The sequence below is a fragment of the Ochotona curzoniae genome, unplaced genomic scaffold (genome assembly GCF_017591425.1).
Source record: "Ochotona curzoniae isolate NIBS_2020 unplaced genomic scaffold, NIBS_Ocur_1.0 contig_2321, whole genome shotgun sequence".
NCBI lineage: Eukaryota > Metazoa > Chordata > Mammalia > Lagomorpha > Ochotonidae > Ochotona > Ochotona curzoniae.
The window spans coordinates 23,608,103-23,622,825 of NW_024465421.1; the positions used below are offsets into that span (position 1 = coordinate 23,608,103).

The 14,723-nt window shown below is 59.2% G+C and overlaps 1 protein-coding gene across 5 annotated transcripts in view; it reads left to right on the forward strand.

Annotated features, from left to right (window-relative positions):
- Positions 1 to 14,723, forward strand: part of LOC121151742 (phospholipid-transporting ATPase ABCA3) — a 32,856-nt gene that overhangs the window by 1,926 nt on the left and 16,207 nt on the right. For all 5 annotated transcript variants that reach the window (XM_040973517.1, XM_040973518.1, XM_040973516.1 and 2 more), the window contains 9 exons: positions 3,381 to 3,584; positions 5,290 to 5,377; positions 5,463 to 5,727; positions 6,204 to 6,331; positions 6,633 to 6,798; positions 10,047 to 10,306; positions 12,091 to 12,207; positions 12,456 to 12,576; positions 14,123 to 14,296. In XM_040973517.1, coding sequence (XP_040829451.1) covers positions 5,324 to 5,377; positions 5,463 to 5,727; positions 6,204 to 6,331; positions 6,633 to 6,798; positions 10,047 to 10,306; positions 12,091 to 12,207; positions 12,456 to 12,576; positions 14,123 to 14,296 — 1,285 coding nt within the window. In that variant the 5' untranslated portion in view covers positions 3,381 to 3,584; positions 5,290 to 5,323. The remainder of the gene's footprint in view (positions 1 to 3,380; positions 3,585 to 5,289; positions 5,378 to 5,462; positions 5,728 to 6,203; positions 6,332 to 6,632; positions 6,799 to 10,046; positions 10,307 to 12,090; positions 12,208 to 12,455; positions 12,577 to 14,122; positions 14,297 to 14,723) is intronic.

Sequence of the window (14,723 nt, forward strand, 5' to 3'; positions counted from 1 at the left end):
CTCTGGGGACCTCGGGCATGGGCCGTTGTTGTCTTCCTCCTCATTTACCGAATTCCATTTTGTTTGAAAGGCAGAGAGAGACCTCCAGGAGGAAATCTTCCAGGGACTAGCAGTAGGGCGTGGTGGGCAAAGCTCCCACCTGCAGTGCCAGCCTCCCATAGGGAGCCTGAGGAAGCAGTGAAAGATGGCTCAGAACTTGGGCCGCTGCCAGACACAGATGTGCTGTTCAGGCTATTCGGGGAAATGAACAGATAGTAGACAGTGCTGTAATTCTGCCTTTCAAATAAATAACAAATAAATCTTTAAAAAAGAGTTTCCATTTTCTGCTTCACTCCCCAAATATCCACAGTAGGCAGGAGGTGGCCAGGCCACGGCCTGGAATGTGGGACTCCAGCTCTTCCACGTGGGTAGCAGGCCTGAGCGTTTCGGTTGCCATCTGCTGTGTCAGCCAGAAACCGGGATTGGAAGTGGAGCCAGGACTCAGTTGAGGCCCTCTGATAGGGGGGATTGTGCAGCCAAGAGTTCCCTGAAATCAAGCTTAGTGCCCAGGGGGTGGCCCTGGGAGTGACAAGCAGCTGTGTGACCTGGGCAGACAGATACACTGAAGGCCCACACTTCATGGGAGGGAGGCAGGCCTGGCTAGCTGGCGAGTGTTTATGACGGGGAAGGCCTCCCCAGGAGCCCGTCGTGAGCTACAGGAGCCATGGTAACTTCTCCTGGGACCTGTGCCGCCTCGCTCCCTCCTGCCCTGCGCCTCAAAGTGCTGAGCAGCCAGCGGGTGGCAGTGGGACTGAGGCTACAGCCACAGGTAGGCTGGTGGGCAGTAGCCTGCATCCCACGCCCCCTGCTGGACCTGGACCTTTCCACCCCCTGCCGGTAACCCCAGAGCCGTGGGGTCCTAACAAGGTGACACTTCCTGGCGTGAGTAGATCTCCACCCGGGCCTGCCCTGGTCTTATGGACACAGAAATTCACACCGCTGTGGGCCTTTGAGAGAGATCCAAGGAGAAAACCATGTGAAAGGATTTCCCAGCATGTTAGTGAGACCAAAGCTGTCCCACACACCTGCCTATCCAAAATGATCCATCAGGTCCCACATTCCTTTAATAAACTTTGAAGAACCTAATTTATTTGAAAGGCGGGAGATACAGAGGTCTTCCATCCACTAGTTCATTTCCCACATGCCCACAGCAGCCAGACCGATGCCAGGAGACAAACTGGATACACCTTGCAACACCACGTGCACTGTGGGGGACTCGGCTGTCCCCTGAGCATGGCAGCGTGAGCTGGGTCCGCTCTTTCTGGCTCATTCCCCGCTCAGCAGCACTTCAATCCATGTCCCTCTCTTCCACTTAGTTCTCCATGATCCTCTGGTGCCCTTCCTGGCCAACTGCGAGTAGCTGGGCCTGGCTTCCTGAGTCAACAACGGGGCTGCCACCTTCCAGGATCACACGTCATTCCTGTCTCCAGACTTGCGACACTGAACTTACATCACAGCAGTCCCAGGGCGCCCGATGTCCCTGGGGACCACTCACTCCTTGAAGTGAAAACACCACCTCTGCAGCAGTACACTTGGGAAATGTTTGTGGCATGAATACATTTTGTGTCATGTGTCCTTAAAGATCACGGTGGCTACTGACAAATGGTGATAGGCTTTCTTGAGGTCAACCCTCAGCCTGGCCAGTGCCTCCTGATAGCCTTCCCTGAGGTCCTCAGTTTAGCCAACACCTCCTACTAGGCCATCTGTGTTTTTACACCTGTGGCAATAAGCAGGGTGGCATCGGGATGTCTGTCTGTGGCTCCATACATGCCATCCCCCAGGCCTTGCTGCTGGTGTCTCTGGTGGAAGGGGTGCCTGGGCTTGGGGCACACCTGACATGACCCTGCTCTCTTCTCGTCTCCATTGCCAGGGACCCCAGGGGGGCATGACCACCCCCTGGCACCAGGTGTCCAGAGGTAACAGCTGTGTTTGAATGGGCACAGAGGAGTGGGCCACTGACACAGCAGCTAAGATACCACTTGAGACACCCCTCTCCCATCTGGGGGTACCTGGAGTTGAGGCCCACCACTGTCCCGCATCCAGCTTTTGGCAAACATGGATCCTTGGTGCAGGGGTTCTTGGCTCCCTGCCGCGGAGAACCCGGTGTTGGCTGTTGCAGGTACTCAGGAACAAAACCACCAGGTGGACAATCTCTCCCTCTGTCTCCCTACCTTTCAAGTAAAATGAAAATAAACAGATTTTAATTACCATGGACACATAGAAATTGGGCGTCAAATTCAAGCTTGTGATGGAAGAAATACTAGGAGGAGCACACATTTGAAGTGCTGGTTTCAGGGCTTCTCCACGGGGTGCAGTACCCAGACTCACAGGTGCCCACGAGCTGGCAGGACTGTGGCTCTGGAGGAATTCTGGGACCCAAGCAGAGCCTTCTCAGAGATTGGCAGCCCACAACCTGTGCACACTCTGTGCCCAGTGGATTGCTCACCTAAACATCAACCCGTGAACTACTCAAGGACTTGTGTAATATTTAATGTCTCAGCCGCAAGCAAACAGGCTCTTTGGCGGGAGGAGGGAGCGCCTGCAGTCCCCTTCCGGCCTGTGGCCCTGGGAGGCGGGAAGCCAGCCCTCTCCAGCAGGAGTTCTCGGAGGCTCTTGAGGTGCCTGGGGGGCGGTGGCAGGCGTCTCCGTCCTGTTGGCCTTGGCGCTGCAGGCGACAGCTCTGGATCCTGGCCATGGCCACTCTGACGACCTCGCATGCCTGTGTGGAGTGTCTGAAGAAACTTTACTTCCTCTGCGTGTACATGTTCTTTCATAACCAGAGAGCTTTCCAGATTTTGTAATTCCGGGATTTCCTCTTTTGGATCTTTTTTTTTTTTTTTTTTTTTTCTCAAACAACAGGTTTCAAGTCTAGCTTGGGGTGAGGCCTAGATAAAGCCTCATGAGGTGGTAGGCTGAGGGCTGCATGTGTCCTTGGGGTTTGCTGGTGTTCTGGGAGCCCCACGTGGGTCTGCAGGGACAGATGCTGTCTGCAGTGATGCGGTGATGAAGAGCGCGGATTTAACAGCCAAGGTTCAGATCCCAGCCCCGGGCTTCCCTCTGTGCGGCTGTGAGTCATGCTTCCGTTTGGTGAAGGCGGAGCATGCCAGAAACCAGAGCCAAATTCGGAGGCTGGCAAAGTTGCAGTGCTCGCCCAGAAGTGTCTCCCAGGTGCCCACCGAGAGCTGCCACGGGGGCGTCTGTTCCAGCCATGTCCATTGCGTGGCTCCTGGCTGCTCTGAATGCCAGCACCCTGGCTGGCCTGCTCTTTTGTTCCCTAACTTGGGTAAGAGATGCTTTATGATCATTTCCAAGTCACATCAGTGCCCTGCGTCTTCCCACAGGTGCCGGAGAGTCATGCCCTGGAGGTTGCGGTCCCTCCAGATGTCCCTGGAGACGTCAGCTGTCCCACACCACAGAGCCACCCTGTCACCCTCAAGAGACTCGCTGGCCCCGCCCCGCAGCCCTCTGTGCAGGGCCACCGCCTTCCAGCCAGTCCTGCCGTAGCCCTGTGGGGACACTGGCTGTCGGAGCCCCTCAGGATTCAGGTCAGTGAAGCTGTGTCACAGCCTGGGTGGGAAGGTGGGTGGCCTGGCCGTGTGCCCGCCCCTCTCGGTCTGGCCCTAGTCAGCACCGGGGAGCCTGCTGTTACGGGAAAGGAAGTCACCTTTTCTGAGCAGAAGACCTTGTTTGAGCAGTGACCCCTCTTTCCAGCACGCTCCTGGTAGAGGGAGAGGGCTCATCTTGGCTAATTCAGCTGCCTGCCTCTGGACAGCTCTTGCTGCAGGTGGCTGGTCCCCAGGCGCTGCCCCATTCCCTTCTCTGCCTAGACCAGTTCAGGAGCTGTTCATGAGCCACAGGCCTCTGCGTGGTTCATGGGTTGCCGCTGCTTTATCAGCAGTCTGGTGACTTTCAAGACAGAGTTCACCCCGTTGATTTTAAAACAGACGGGGCAGTTGATTAAAGCTGCCACTGTGTACTGCTGCCTACTGTGTTAGCTTTAATTTCTTTTGAGCTGGGTGGTTCGTTAAAATTCATATTTTAAATTAATCTGAAATAATTTTTTTCAATTGTGACTTCTCCCAGCATAGAGAGGGAACTCCCATCTGCTGGCTGCGTCCCACCTGCCTACAAGGCCCTGGAGTCAGGGAGCTGAGAGCTCCGAGTCCTCACTGCCACCTGGGCTCTGCATGGGCAGGGTGCAGGGGAGAGGAGTGGGAGGCGTCTCTGGACTGGGGTGCAGGCATGGGAGATCTGCGTGGTCCAGCTGACACCAAACCTGCCAGCCGACTGCCCACCCTGAGGGAGACGATACCCACGCCTGAAGCCGCCAGAAGAAGGCTCACTTTTAGGGACCGGCCGGCCATGCCTGGGCTCTGGGCCCCCAGCTCGTGTCTGTGCCTGTTAGTGAGAGAGGCTTCCCTGAGGCCATGCACGCCGCAGCTGACTGAGGTGGCCTTAGGTCAGGGTTTGCATGGATGCAGAGCTGAATAACCAGACCCAAAACCCTTTCACAGTGAGTTGCCGAGCCTTTCTCCACTTGAAGGAGGCCAGACGGGGAAGGGCTCTGCTCTGCCTGTGGCCCCGTCACAGACAGCGCCCCGAGCATGGTCCATGCCAGGACTCCTGCCAGGGCTCCTCCCATGGCCCCATCGCAGACAGCGCCCCGAGCAGGGTCCACCCCAGGGCTCTTCCCTGACCACCTCCGCTCCCTCTCCTAGCCTGCCACCTGCCTCTGCTCCCTCAGCTTTGGTTTCCTGGGTTCTGACACCCTCTCTGGCAGGTTCACCTCTGACTAACTCCCAGTTCAAAGCTCTGTGTCCCGGGTGTGAACTGTGGTGAGGAGGATCTGCAGACGAATGATAGCTGTGTGAATCTAAATGCCGCCATCACTCGTCTGGGCATCTCTGAGCTCCCCTACATGATGCTCCAATTTACATGTATGTGCTTTGTGGTTTGGAGGGAATGCATTTGCTCCGGCAAGTGGTAGAGGAAAGATGAGCTTGGCTCTTAGTCCGGTGGAGGTGGCCAGTCCTCCACTTCCTCTGCCTCGTCCTTGTCCAGGGCCCCCCATCGCAGGCCTGAGCATCTGTCTCCCCCACAGCAAGGACACCCAGTGGGCTGTTCGTCCCCTGGTTCTCTGTGAGCTGAGCGTAGACTGGTCAGGAAGAGCACTTGTCCCCCCAAGTGGGGTGTTTGCTGGTAGCAAGTTCTCTGTGGCTCAGAGAGTAAATGTGCTGTCTTTGGCTCCAGTGCCCACCACCCCCTGCCCCGCCCCCTGGAGAAGATGGCTGCGCTCCGACAGCTGGCACTGCTGCTCTGGAAGAACTACACCCTGCAGGTGGGTCTGGCCCCACGGAGGGCGGGGGTGGTGCTGGGCCAGGAGCGCTCGGCCGCATCACCCTCGGCTCTGCTTTCGCTTGCAGAAGCGGAAGGTTCTGGTGACGGCCCTGGAGCTCCTCCTGCCGTTGCTCTTTTCCGGGATCCTGATTTGGCTGCGCTTGAAGATCCAGTCAGAAAACGTGCCCAATGCCACCGTCTACCCGGAGCAGTCCATCCAGGAGCTGCCCCTCTTCTTCACTTTCCCTCTGCCAGGGGACACCTGGGAGCTCGCCTACGTGCCTTCCCACAGCGATGCCGCCAGGACCATCACCGAGTCGGCCAGGGGAGCGCTGGTGATCAACATGAGAGGTGAGCCTGCAGGCCGGGGGCTCCAGTGGGACCTGAGCCAGGAGCTCCCCTGCCGGCTGTGTCACCGAGGACTGCCAGGCCCCCGAGTGTGCCACACTTGGTTGTAACAAGTTGTGGGTGCAGGCCAGCCCCTGCCTGGAGCTGGTGGGGCCCAGTAAAGTAATATGTGGGACAGTATGAGCAGTGCCTAGTTTGGGGACCCAGCTGACAAGAGCTTCAGGGACTGTGCCCACCACCTGCTGGCCCGGGAAAGCTGCTGCATTGCAAAGCCTCTTCCTGGGGTGTCTGGTGGCTTTGAGGAGGGTTCGGGTTCAGAGGTCGCCTGTCCTCCTGCCCTAGATGCAGGCCATTTCCTGTCTCAGGAGAGGCTTACAGGGCCCTAGCGAGTCTTTGTGTGCAGGTGACCGGGTCTCCCAGGTTCCCTGTGTGGGTGGGGCGGGGCTGAAGGACCACGGGCTCCCACGCTGTCTCTGCAGTTCGCGGCTTTCCCTCGGAGAAGCACTTCGAGGACTACATCCGGTACGACAACCGCTCCTCCAACGTGCTGGCCGCCGTGGTGTTCGAGCACAAGTTCAGTCACAGCACGGACCCCCTGCCCCTGGCGGTGAGCCTGGCACCGCCGCCCCTTGCTGCGCTGGCCGCTGAGGCTGCCCGCTTCGCCTCTTCCTCCCTGGCGGCTCAGCGTAACCCCTAAAGGCCGTTGGCTTCCGCCCACCCCTGTGCACATGGTGCATGCGGGGATCTCGCCCGAGGGGAGCTGCTCGGCCTGGAGGGGCTGCCCTGCACACAGCTCTCTGCGTCCCTGAGGTGTTTCTGGGGTGAGGGAGTGGTGAGGTGGGGCAGTGACCACGTGGTCACCCTGGGTGACGCTCCCCATCCCCATCACGTGCGAACTGTCTCCACAGGTGAAATACCACCTGCGCTTCAGTTACACACGGAGAAACTACATTTGGACCCAGTCGGACTCCTTCCTCCTCAAGCAGACGGAGGGCTGGCATACCACCTCCCTTTTTCCACTCTTCCCGAACCCAGGACCAAGGGAGCCTTCGTCCCCCGACGGCGGGGAGCCCGGTGAGGAGCCCCCTGTGGCCGCTGGGAGGGTCGTGGGTCTGGCACCGCTCTGAAGTAGTTGTCAGGCGCATGTGTCTTCCTGTTTGGAGGAGGAGGGCAAAATATCACAAACGCAGAGTCCTGGCTATCCCCTGGAGTAAGACATTTTAAGGGTGCTTTTTTTTTAAGGTTTATTTATTTTTATTAGAAGGGCAGATATACAGAGAGGAGGAGAGACAGAAAGGAAGATTTTCCATCCAGTGATTCATTCCCAAACCAGCCACAATGGCTGGAGCTGAGCCAATCCAAAGCCAGGAGCCAGGAGCTTCTTCCAGGTCTCCCATGTGAGTGCAGGGTCCCAAGGCTTTGGGCCATCCTCCGACTGCTTTCCCAGGCCACAAGCAGGGAGCTGGACGGGAAGAGGGGCCCCCAGGATTAGAACCAGCACCCATATGGGATCCTGGTACATTCAAGGCGAGGACGTTAGCTGCTAGGCTATAGTGCTGGGCCCTCAGGGGCTTTTTGTTTTGCTTTTTATGATTTACTCATTTGAAAGTTGCCATTACAGAGAGAGGGTGAGACAGAGATCCTCCAACCACCCATTCATTCCCCAGACGGCCACAGTGAACACAACTGGGTCAGTCGGATCCCAGGAGCCAAGGAGTTCTGCTGAGTCTACCATGTGGGTACAGGGGCTCAAACCCTGGAGCCCTCTTCTGCTGTCTTCCCCAGCACATTAACAGGGAGCTGGATCAGAAGTGGAGCAGCAGCCAGGCCTTGAACCTGTGTCCATGTGGAATGCTGGCATTGCAGGTGCAGGCTTGAGTTGCTGCACCACAGTGCCAGCCCCCCACATCTGCTGTTCTAAAACACTTGAGCCTACACTGAGTCTTGTGGGCTTGGCTTTGCATTTCTGTCCGCTCAGCCTCCTCCGTAGGGCTTCATGGGCTTTTGAAGCTCCGTAATCCATGGCTTAATCCATTGAGCACACCTTGTATAGAGGCTGGATCTTGGCTTGTCACATACCCTGCCAGTGATTGTCTTGGCTGCCTCTGAAGCGTGGGTGTGTCTGGCAGCCAAGCTTGGCAGAGCCAGGAAGACACGGCCCGAGGGGGCCAGGCCAGCTGCAGGACACACTGGAGAGCGGCAGGGCGTCCCACGGGTCTGGCAGCACAAGAGCCCACCCATTCAGGTGTCAGTGGAGAAGCACAGATGCCAGCAGAGCCCGGGATGCTGAAACCGTGAGCAGCGGGCGGGGGAGGGGGGGAGGGGACAGCGTTCGGACAGGTCTGTCCCAGAGTAGGAGCCTGTTGGCAAGATCCTGCATCCTGAGGAGGACCTGGGGCGGTCCAGGCCCGGTGGCAGGAGTGAGCTGGCTCTGGACAGTTCCCCAAAGCTGGGGCTCAGGAGAAAGGGTAGTGGCTGACAGTGGGATGCACTGGCTCCCGAGCCCAGCAGGGCTGGAGCTCCTCCGTGCCCTCCCGTGGCTCCGAGGACAGTGTCCCCAGCTTAGAAGCCGCAGGGAAGATCTCCAAGCAAGGCGAAGACACAGGTTTCAGTGGCCTGCCAGATGAGAGCAAGGCCTCACTCACCACGATTTCTGCAGCAAACAGGATGGCAGTGACAGCAGGTGGGCAGGTGTCTGGTGGGGAGGAGGACTCTGGTGTGGCAGCAGGCACCCATTCAAATCCAGGCCTATTCTTGCCCTGCCTGCCCCACCTCCCCGTCCACATCTCAGACCCCATGTCTCTGCTGTGAATGCAGCCCTCAGCGGGATAGTTGGAAAGGAGGGGAGCCCTCAGCAGGGTAGTTGGAAAGGAGGGGAGCCCTCAGCAGGGTAGTTGGAAAGGAGGGGAGCCCTCAGCGGGGTAGTCGGAAAGGAGGAGAGCCCTCAGCGGGGTAGTCGGAAAGGAGGGGAGCCCTCAGCAGGGTAGTTGGAAAGGAGGGGAGCCCTCAGCGAGGTAGTCGGAAAGGAGGGGAGCCCTCAGCGGGGTAGTCGGAAAGGAGGAGAGCCCTCAGCGGGGTAGTTGGAAAGGAGGGGAGCCCTCAGCGGGGTAGTCGGAAAGGAGGGGAGCCCTCAGCGGGGTAGTCGGAAAGAAGGGGAGATCCCTGGCACAGAGATGCTCCCTGTGGCTTCTCTTGATGCCACAGACACCTCCGCAGGGGGCCGGGCTGACCACATCCCCACTGCCTCCTGAGAGTGGCATGGGAGCCTGTGGCAGCCAGGCTGCATCCAGGAGGGCCCCAGGCTCGGCACAGCCCTCCTCCACTGTGCTACAACTTTCTGGGCCACAGCGCCCCCTCTGCCCAATGGCGATGTCACCAGCCTGGCCCTCACAAGCACTCAGTAGGTGCTACTGCGATTGCAGATTCAGGAGACTGAGCCTAAGTGGGCAGAAAGGTGCACCCATGGGAGCCCCCAGCCAGCGGAGTGGGCCTTGTGGCTCTCCTCTTTCCTGAAGGTTGGGACTTAGATTATTCTGAGTGTTTCCGTGCTTGGTAACAGAGGGTCCCGTGCCACCCACTCCTGAGGCCTTATGGCTGGGCCCAGAAGCAGGCCTGGGGGGATGGGGTGTTGCTGCCAAGTTAACTTTGCCTGAGCCAAGGGCTGGGCAGCCTCTGAGCGGATCCTGCCCTGTCCTGCCGGAGGGACGAAGCCTTGCAGCCAGCCTGAGTGTGACTCTGTATTCTCTGAGGGACCCCAGCCTCTGGGATAAGTACAGAGTGCCTGCTGATAGCACCTGCTGTGGGTGGGGCCTTGTCACAGCAGCAGGAAGCTCATGGACTCCCGACTCCTCAGCTTTGCAAAGTGCTTCTGTGCCCCTGGCTACTGACTGTTTTTTCTTTGAGCACTCAGACTTTTATGGGGTGCTAGGGATTGGCTGCTTCTCAGGCCCATCTCTTGTCTCTCTCTTCCCTAACTCAACTTACCACCTCCTTCCTGGTGTATTTTTGGCCTCATTCCTGTTTGCTTGTTTAAATCCCACCCATTTTGGTTAGGCCGTCCCAGTTTCTCTGAAGGCATTGTTAAAGCGTGATCAGGCGTGTGACTTCTGTGTAGTGTGTGGATCACAGCCCCCTCTCAGTTGCTACGGGTGTGTGGGTGTGTGATGCGTCTGCTCCCTCCTCCCATGAGGCCCTGGGCAGCCCAGAGCGCCCCTGGGCACAGTGGGTGGCAGCGGGTGAAGTCCTCCAGGGCTCCCAGGAGGCCCAGTCCAGCTGGGTGCTAGCAGCTCTCCTAATGCCAGTGTCATCTGCTCTGTCCCCAGGGTACATCCGGGAGGGCTTCCTGGCTGTCCAGCACGCAGTGGACCGAGCCATCATGCAGTATCACGCCAACGCATCTGCACACCAGCTCTTCCAGAAGCTCACGGTGGTTGTCAAGAGGTTTCCATACCCACCGTTCATCCAGGACCCCTTCCTGGTGGCCATCCAGTACCAGCTGCCCCTGCTGCTCATGCTCAGCTTCACCTACGCCTCCCTCACCATCGTCCGGGCGGTGGTGCAGGAGAAGGAGCACAGGCTGAAGGTGACCTGGGCCCGGGCTTCGTGGGGCAAGGCCGGCACGGGAGGCAGGTGGTTGTGTCCTCGTGCCCCTGGAAGAAGCGGTGCGTGTTTCAAGGCTGCCCTGTTGTTGGCCCACGCCCACAGCTTCGTGGCACCCAGCTCGTCTTGGGGCTTCTCTGAAGTCAGCCTGGTGCCTTGATTTTCAAATCTGGACAAGGCGTCCAGTTTGGTATGCCGTGCACCCGGGGGGAGATGGCCATTGGGCCATGTTGTGCAACATGAGGGACTCTGTACGCTTGCAGGAGGCCTGGCCCAGCTGAGATGTCCCAAAGGGACAGCAGGCACGTGGCAAACGTTACTGTGGACAGCCCGGCCCTCGGCGTTAGCAGTGCGTGCTGGCGCGGAATAGGGAGTAGCTAGCATTGTGTGTAGCTTGAGCACTCCGGGGTCACCGGGAGTGACATTGTGTGACGGGTCGCCACGAAGTCACACGGGACGTCAGATGCGTGTGGTGAAAAATCCAGCCAGGAGCTTCAAGAGTCTTTGTGCCAAAATAAGGTCACTTCCATTGTCTGCCTTCCTCCTCTCCAAGTTCCCAGCGAGGTGACCTTGAGAATATCATCAGTCGTGCTGCTTCGTCAGTCAGGCATGAGGCTGAGCGAGTGGCAGGGAAGGGGGGACCTGCTGGAATCCCTTACAGAGCTGCGCTGAGTTAGCCCAGCATTGAGCTAGGTAGGACAGACCGCGGTGACTCCAGGAGGGGCCCACAGGTGAGCCCAGCGGGGCAGGCTGTCGTGGGGCAGTCAGGTCTGTCTGGCGTGGGGCAGGGCAGGCTGTATGGGGCAGTCAGGTCTGTCTGGCGTGGGGCAGGGCAGGCTGTATGGGGCAGTCAGGTCTGTCTGGCGTGGGGCAGGGCAGGCTGTCGTGGGGCAGTCAGGTCTGTCTGGCATAGGACAGGGCAGGCAGTGGGGCAGTCAGGTCTGTCTGGCATGGGACAGGGCAGGCTGTCGTGGGGCAGGGCAGGCTGTCGTGGGCAGTCAGGTCTGTCTGGCGTGGGGCAGGGCAGGCTGTCGTGGGGCAGTCAGGTCTGTCTGGCATAGGACAGGGCAGGCTGTCGTGGGGCAGTCAGGTCTGTCTGGCATGGGACAGGGCAGGCTGTCGTGGGGCAGTCAGGTCTGTCTGGCATGGGACAGGGCAGGCTGTCGTGGGGCAGTCAGGTCTGTCTGGCATGGGACAGGGCAGGCTGTCGTGGGGCAGTCAGGTCTGTCTGGCATGGGACAGGGCAGGCTGTCGTGGGGCAGTCAGGTCTGTCTGGCATAGGACAGGGCAGGCTGTCGTGGAGCAGTCAGGTCTGTCTGGCATGGGACAGGGCAGGCTGTCGTGGGGCAGGGCAGGCTGTCGTGGGCAGTCAGGTCTGTCTGGCGTGGGGCAGGGCAGGCTGTCGTGGGCAGTCAGGTCTGTCTGGCGTGGGGCAGGGCAGGCTGTATGGGGCAGTCAGGTCTGTCTGGCATGGGACAGGGCAGGCTGTCGTGGGGCAGTCAGGTCTGTCTGGCATGGGGCAGGGCAGGCTGTCGTGGGGCAATGATTGTGTGAGAAGCCGTTGACATCTTTCCGTCAATCCCAGCAGACATGGGCAGCCGGTGGGAGCGGGAGGGTGGGGGGGTGAGGCCGGGTTCCTTCCATGGGAGCTGAGAGTTGCCTGACGGGCAGACCCCAGTCTCAGCCTTGCTGCCCAGTGCCCTGCAGCCTGCAGTACAGGTGTGCAGGACCCAGCTGTGCAGGTGCGATGTGAGGCTCTCCCTTCAGGAGTACATGCGCATGCTGGGGCTGGAGAGCTGGCTGCACTGGAGCGCATGGTTCCTCATGTTCTTCCTCGTCCTGCTTGTCGTGGTCTCCCTCATGACCCTACTCTTCTGCGTCAGGGTGAGTGTGCCCTGCCCGGGGCTGTTCCCGTCAGCAGCAGTCTGTGGTGGGTAAGCTGGTGTGGTCATCGTGGCAGGACGCCTGCCCGGGCCCAGTGTGGCATCCTGTGGCCCCCAGTTCAGGCTTGGGGAGGGACTGGGGCTTCCCACAGGTCCTCAGCTCCGAGCGGCACCCTCCATCCTGGGGCTCCTCCTGGTCCACACCCCTTTCCTGCCCTCCGCACACTGACAGCCGGCTGGCCTCTGCAGGTGAAGGAGGGTGTGGCCGTGCTGACCAGCAGCGACCCTTCACTGGTGCTGGCCTTCCTGCTGTGCTTCGCCATCTCCTCCATCTCCTTCAGCTTCATGGTCAGCACCTTCTTCAGTAAAGGTGAGTGGGCGGGTGTGCTCAGGCCCCCAGCACTGAGTGTGTGGGACTTAGAGGGGCAGGCCGGCGATGGAGCCTCTGGAGCCTGAGAAGCAGGAGGAAGACACAGAGCCCACAACCTGGCGGGAGTGCAGGGTCGGGGTGCAGGGCACCTGTGTGCTGGCTGTGCTGGCCCAGGAGCTCATCTGTCCTGTGGTGACTCCCAGTTTACCAGTGCTGTGTGTGCAGGCCCCCTGCCCTTCCAGGCCTGAAGGACAGCCCACGTTGCCTGGCTATCCGTGAGTCAGCTGCTGTGAGCCATGCTCCGTGAACACGCCCATGGGGAGGCCTGTCCGGCCCCTGCTTTGAGCTCGCTGGGTCCGTCTTGGCTCTTTTCCGTTCATGCTGATCCCCATGGATTGCCCCGTGCTTACTGATGTCCCTACAAGGTTCAGGCTGCAGCTGAGCCTGCCGGCGCGGCAGTCAGACACTCGGCCAGCAGAGCCTCCCTCCCATGTGGATACGTCTGCCCCAGAGGGCCTGTCACTAAACCCTAGTTCTTAGACTGTTTCCCTCTCTGCCCCCATGTCTGTGGCCCTGTCATCCTCCCTGGACTCGTCCCTGCCAAGTGGCCAGTCACTGGAGCAAGAGGGACAGACTATATTCCAGCTGCATGCCCGGACCCTGTGGTTCTAAGTTCCTTCGTGTCCTTAAAAAAGCAAGGATGCCACAGCATCTCTCCATCTGTCTGGAAGTCAGAGTTAGAGAGAAATGCAGAGACAGATTTTCCATCTGGTTTACTCCCCAGATGACCCCGACAGCCAGAGCGAGGCTGGGCCCAAGCCAGGGAGTAGGATTCCATCCATGGTTGGCGGGAGCCCGGGCATTTGGGCCGCCCTCTGCCGCTTCCCAGGCAGCTTAGATGTGGAACAGCCAGGACTTGAACCCATACCTTCATGGGAGGCCAGCTTTGCAAGGAGGTAGCTCAAACTGCTAAGCCACAGTGCTGGTCTCGAAGGGTTTTTCTTACATGAATTTTACAGACACGTGGATCTGTGTGTATTTAATCTGTGATAGCTGAATATAAGCAAACCTAAGATGCTTTGAATCTAAGGAGTAACCACCACATGCCTGCTGTGTTTCCCATGTGTTAGCAGCAAGCATGAAATGTCACATTCTCCCCAGCTTCTCACTGAGCAGTGGGCCCAGCTGGGCCCTCCCTGTGTCCAGGGTGTCCCGTGACACACACCTGATGCATATGTGCAGCTGGGCAGGGGACTCCCGAATGCCCAGCCTGGTACTTGGCCCAGGTGGGTGCTCAGTGCGCGAGTAGAAGCCATGAGGCCAGATGAGAGGCGAAGGAGGAGCCCTCGGACGTGTGGTGATGACAGGGAGGCAGCAGGTGCCCCTGAGGCCTCTGCGCAGCTCCAGGCAGCTGTGTGCAGGAGGCTGCAGGCTGATCCTCGATCTCCCGGAGCGAAGCTTGGGTCATGCACCCTCTGGCCGTGAGCACCCACGCTGCACCCTGCCCTGCGAGCCGTGCACAGCGCCTGCCTCCTCTCACCCACAGCCAATATGGCGGCCGCCGTGGGAGGCTTCCTCTACTTCTTCACTTACACCCCCTACTTCTTTGTGGCTCCTCGGTACAACTGGATGACGCTGAGCCAGAAGCTGCTCTCCTGCCTCCTGTCCAACGTGGCCATGGCCATGGGAGCCCAGCTCATAGGCAAATTTGAAGCCAAAGGTGAGTGTCATCTGCTGCGTTCCCTTGGGGGCAGTGCCACTAGCAGTGGCCAGTGGAGACAGCCGACGTCAGGGACTAAGCCGGTGCAAGGGCGCTGTGCGGGCCAGTGGCAGGAGCTCTGGTCCTGGGTGGTCCCGGAGGCTGCAGAAGCCGAGGGGTGTGGGTCAAAGACCCTGAGCTCAGAGGGCAAAGGGTGACTGTGTGGTAGCAACTGTGTCCACCGATCTGTTTTTAGATTTATTTATTGGTTTGAGAGATAGAGAGGGGAGAGAGGTAGGTCTTCGACTTTGTGCTTCACTCCCCAAGTGGCCAGACGGACAGAGCTGAGCTGATCCAAAGCCAGGAGCCAGGAGCTTCTTGTGGGCTCCCACACTGCTGCAGGGTCCCAAGAACTGGAGCCATCCCCCGCTGCCTTCCCAGGCCACAA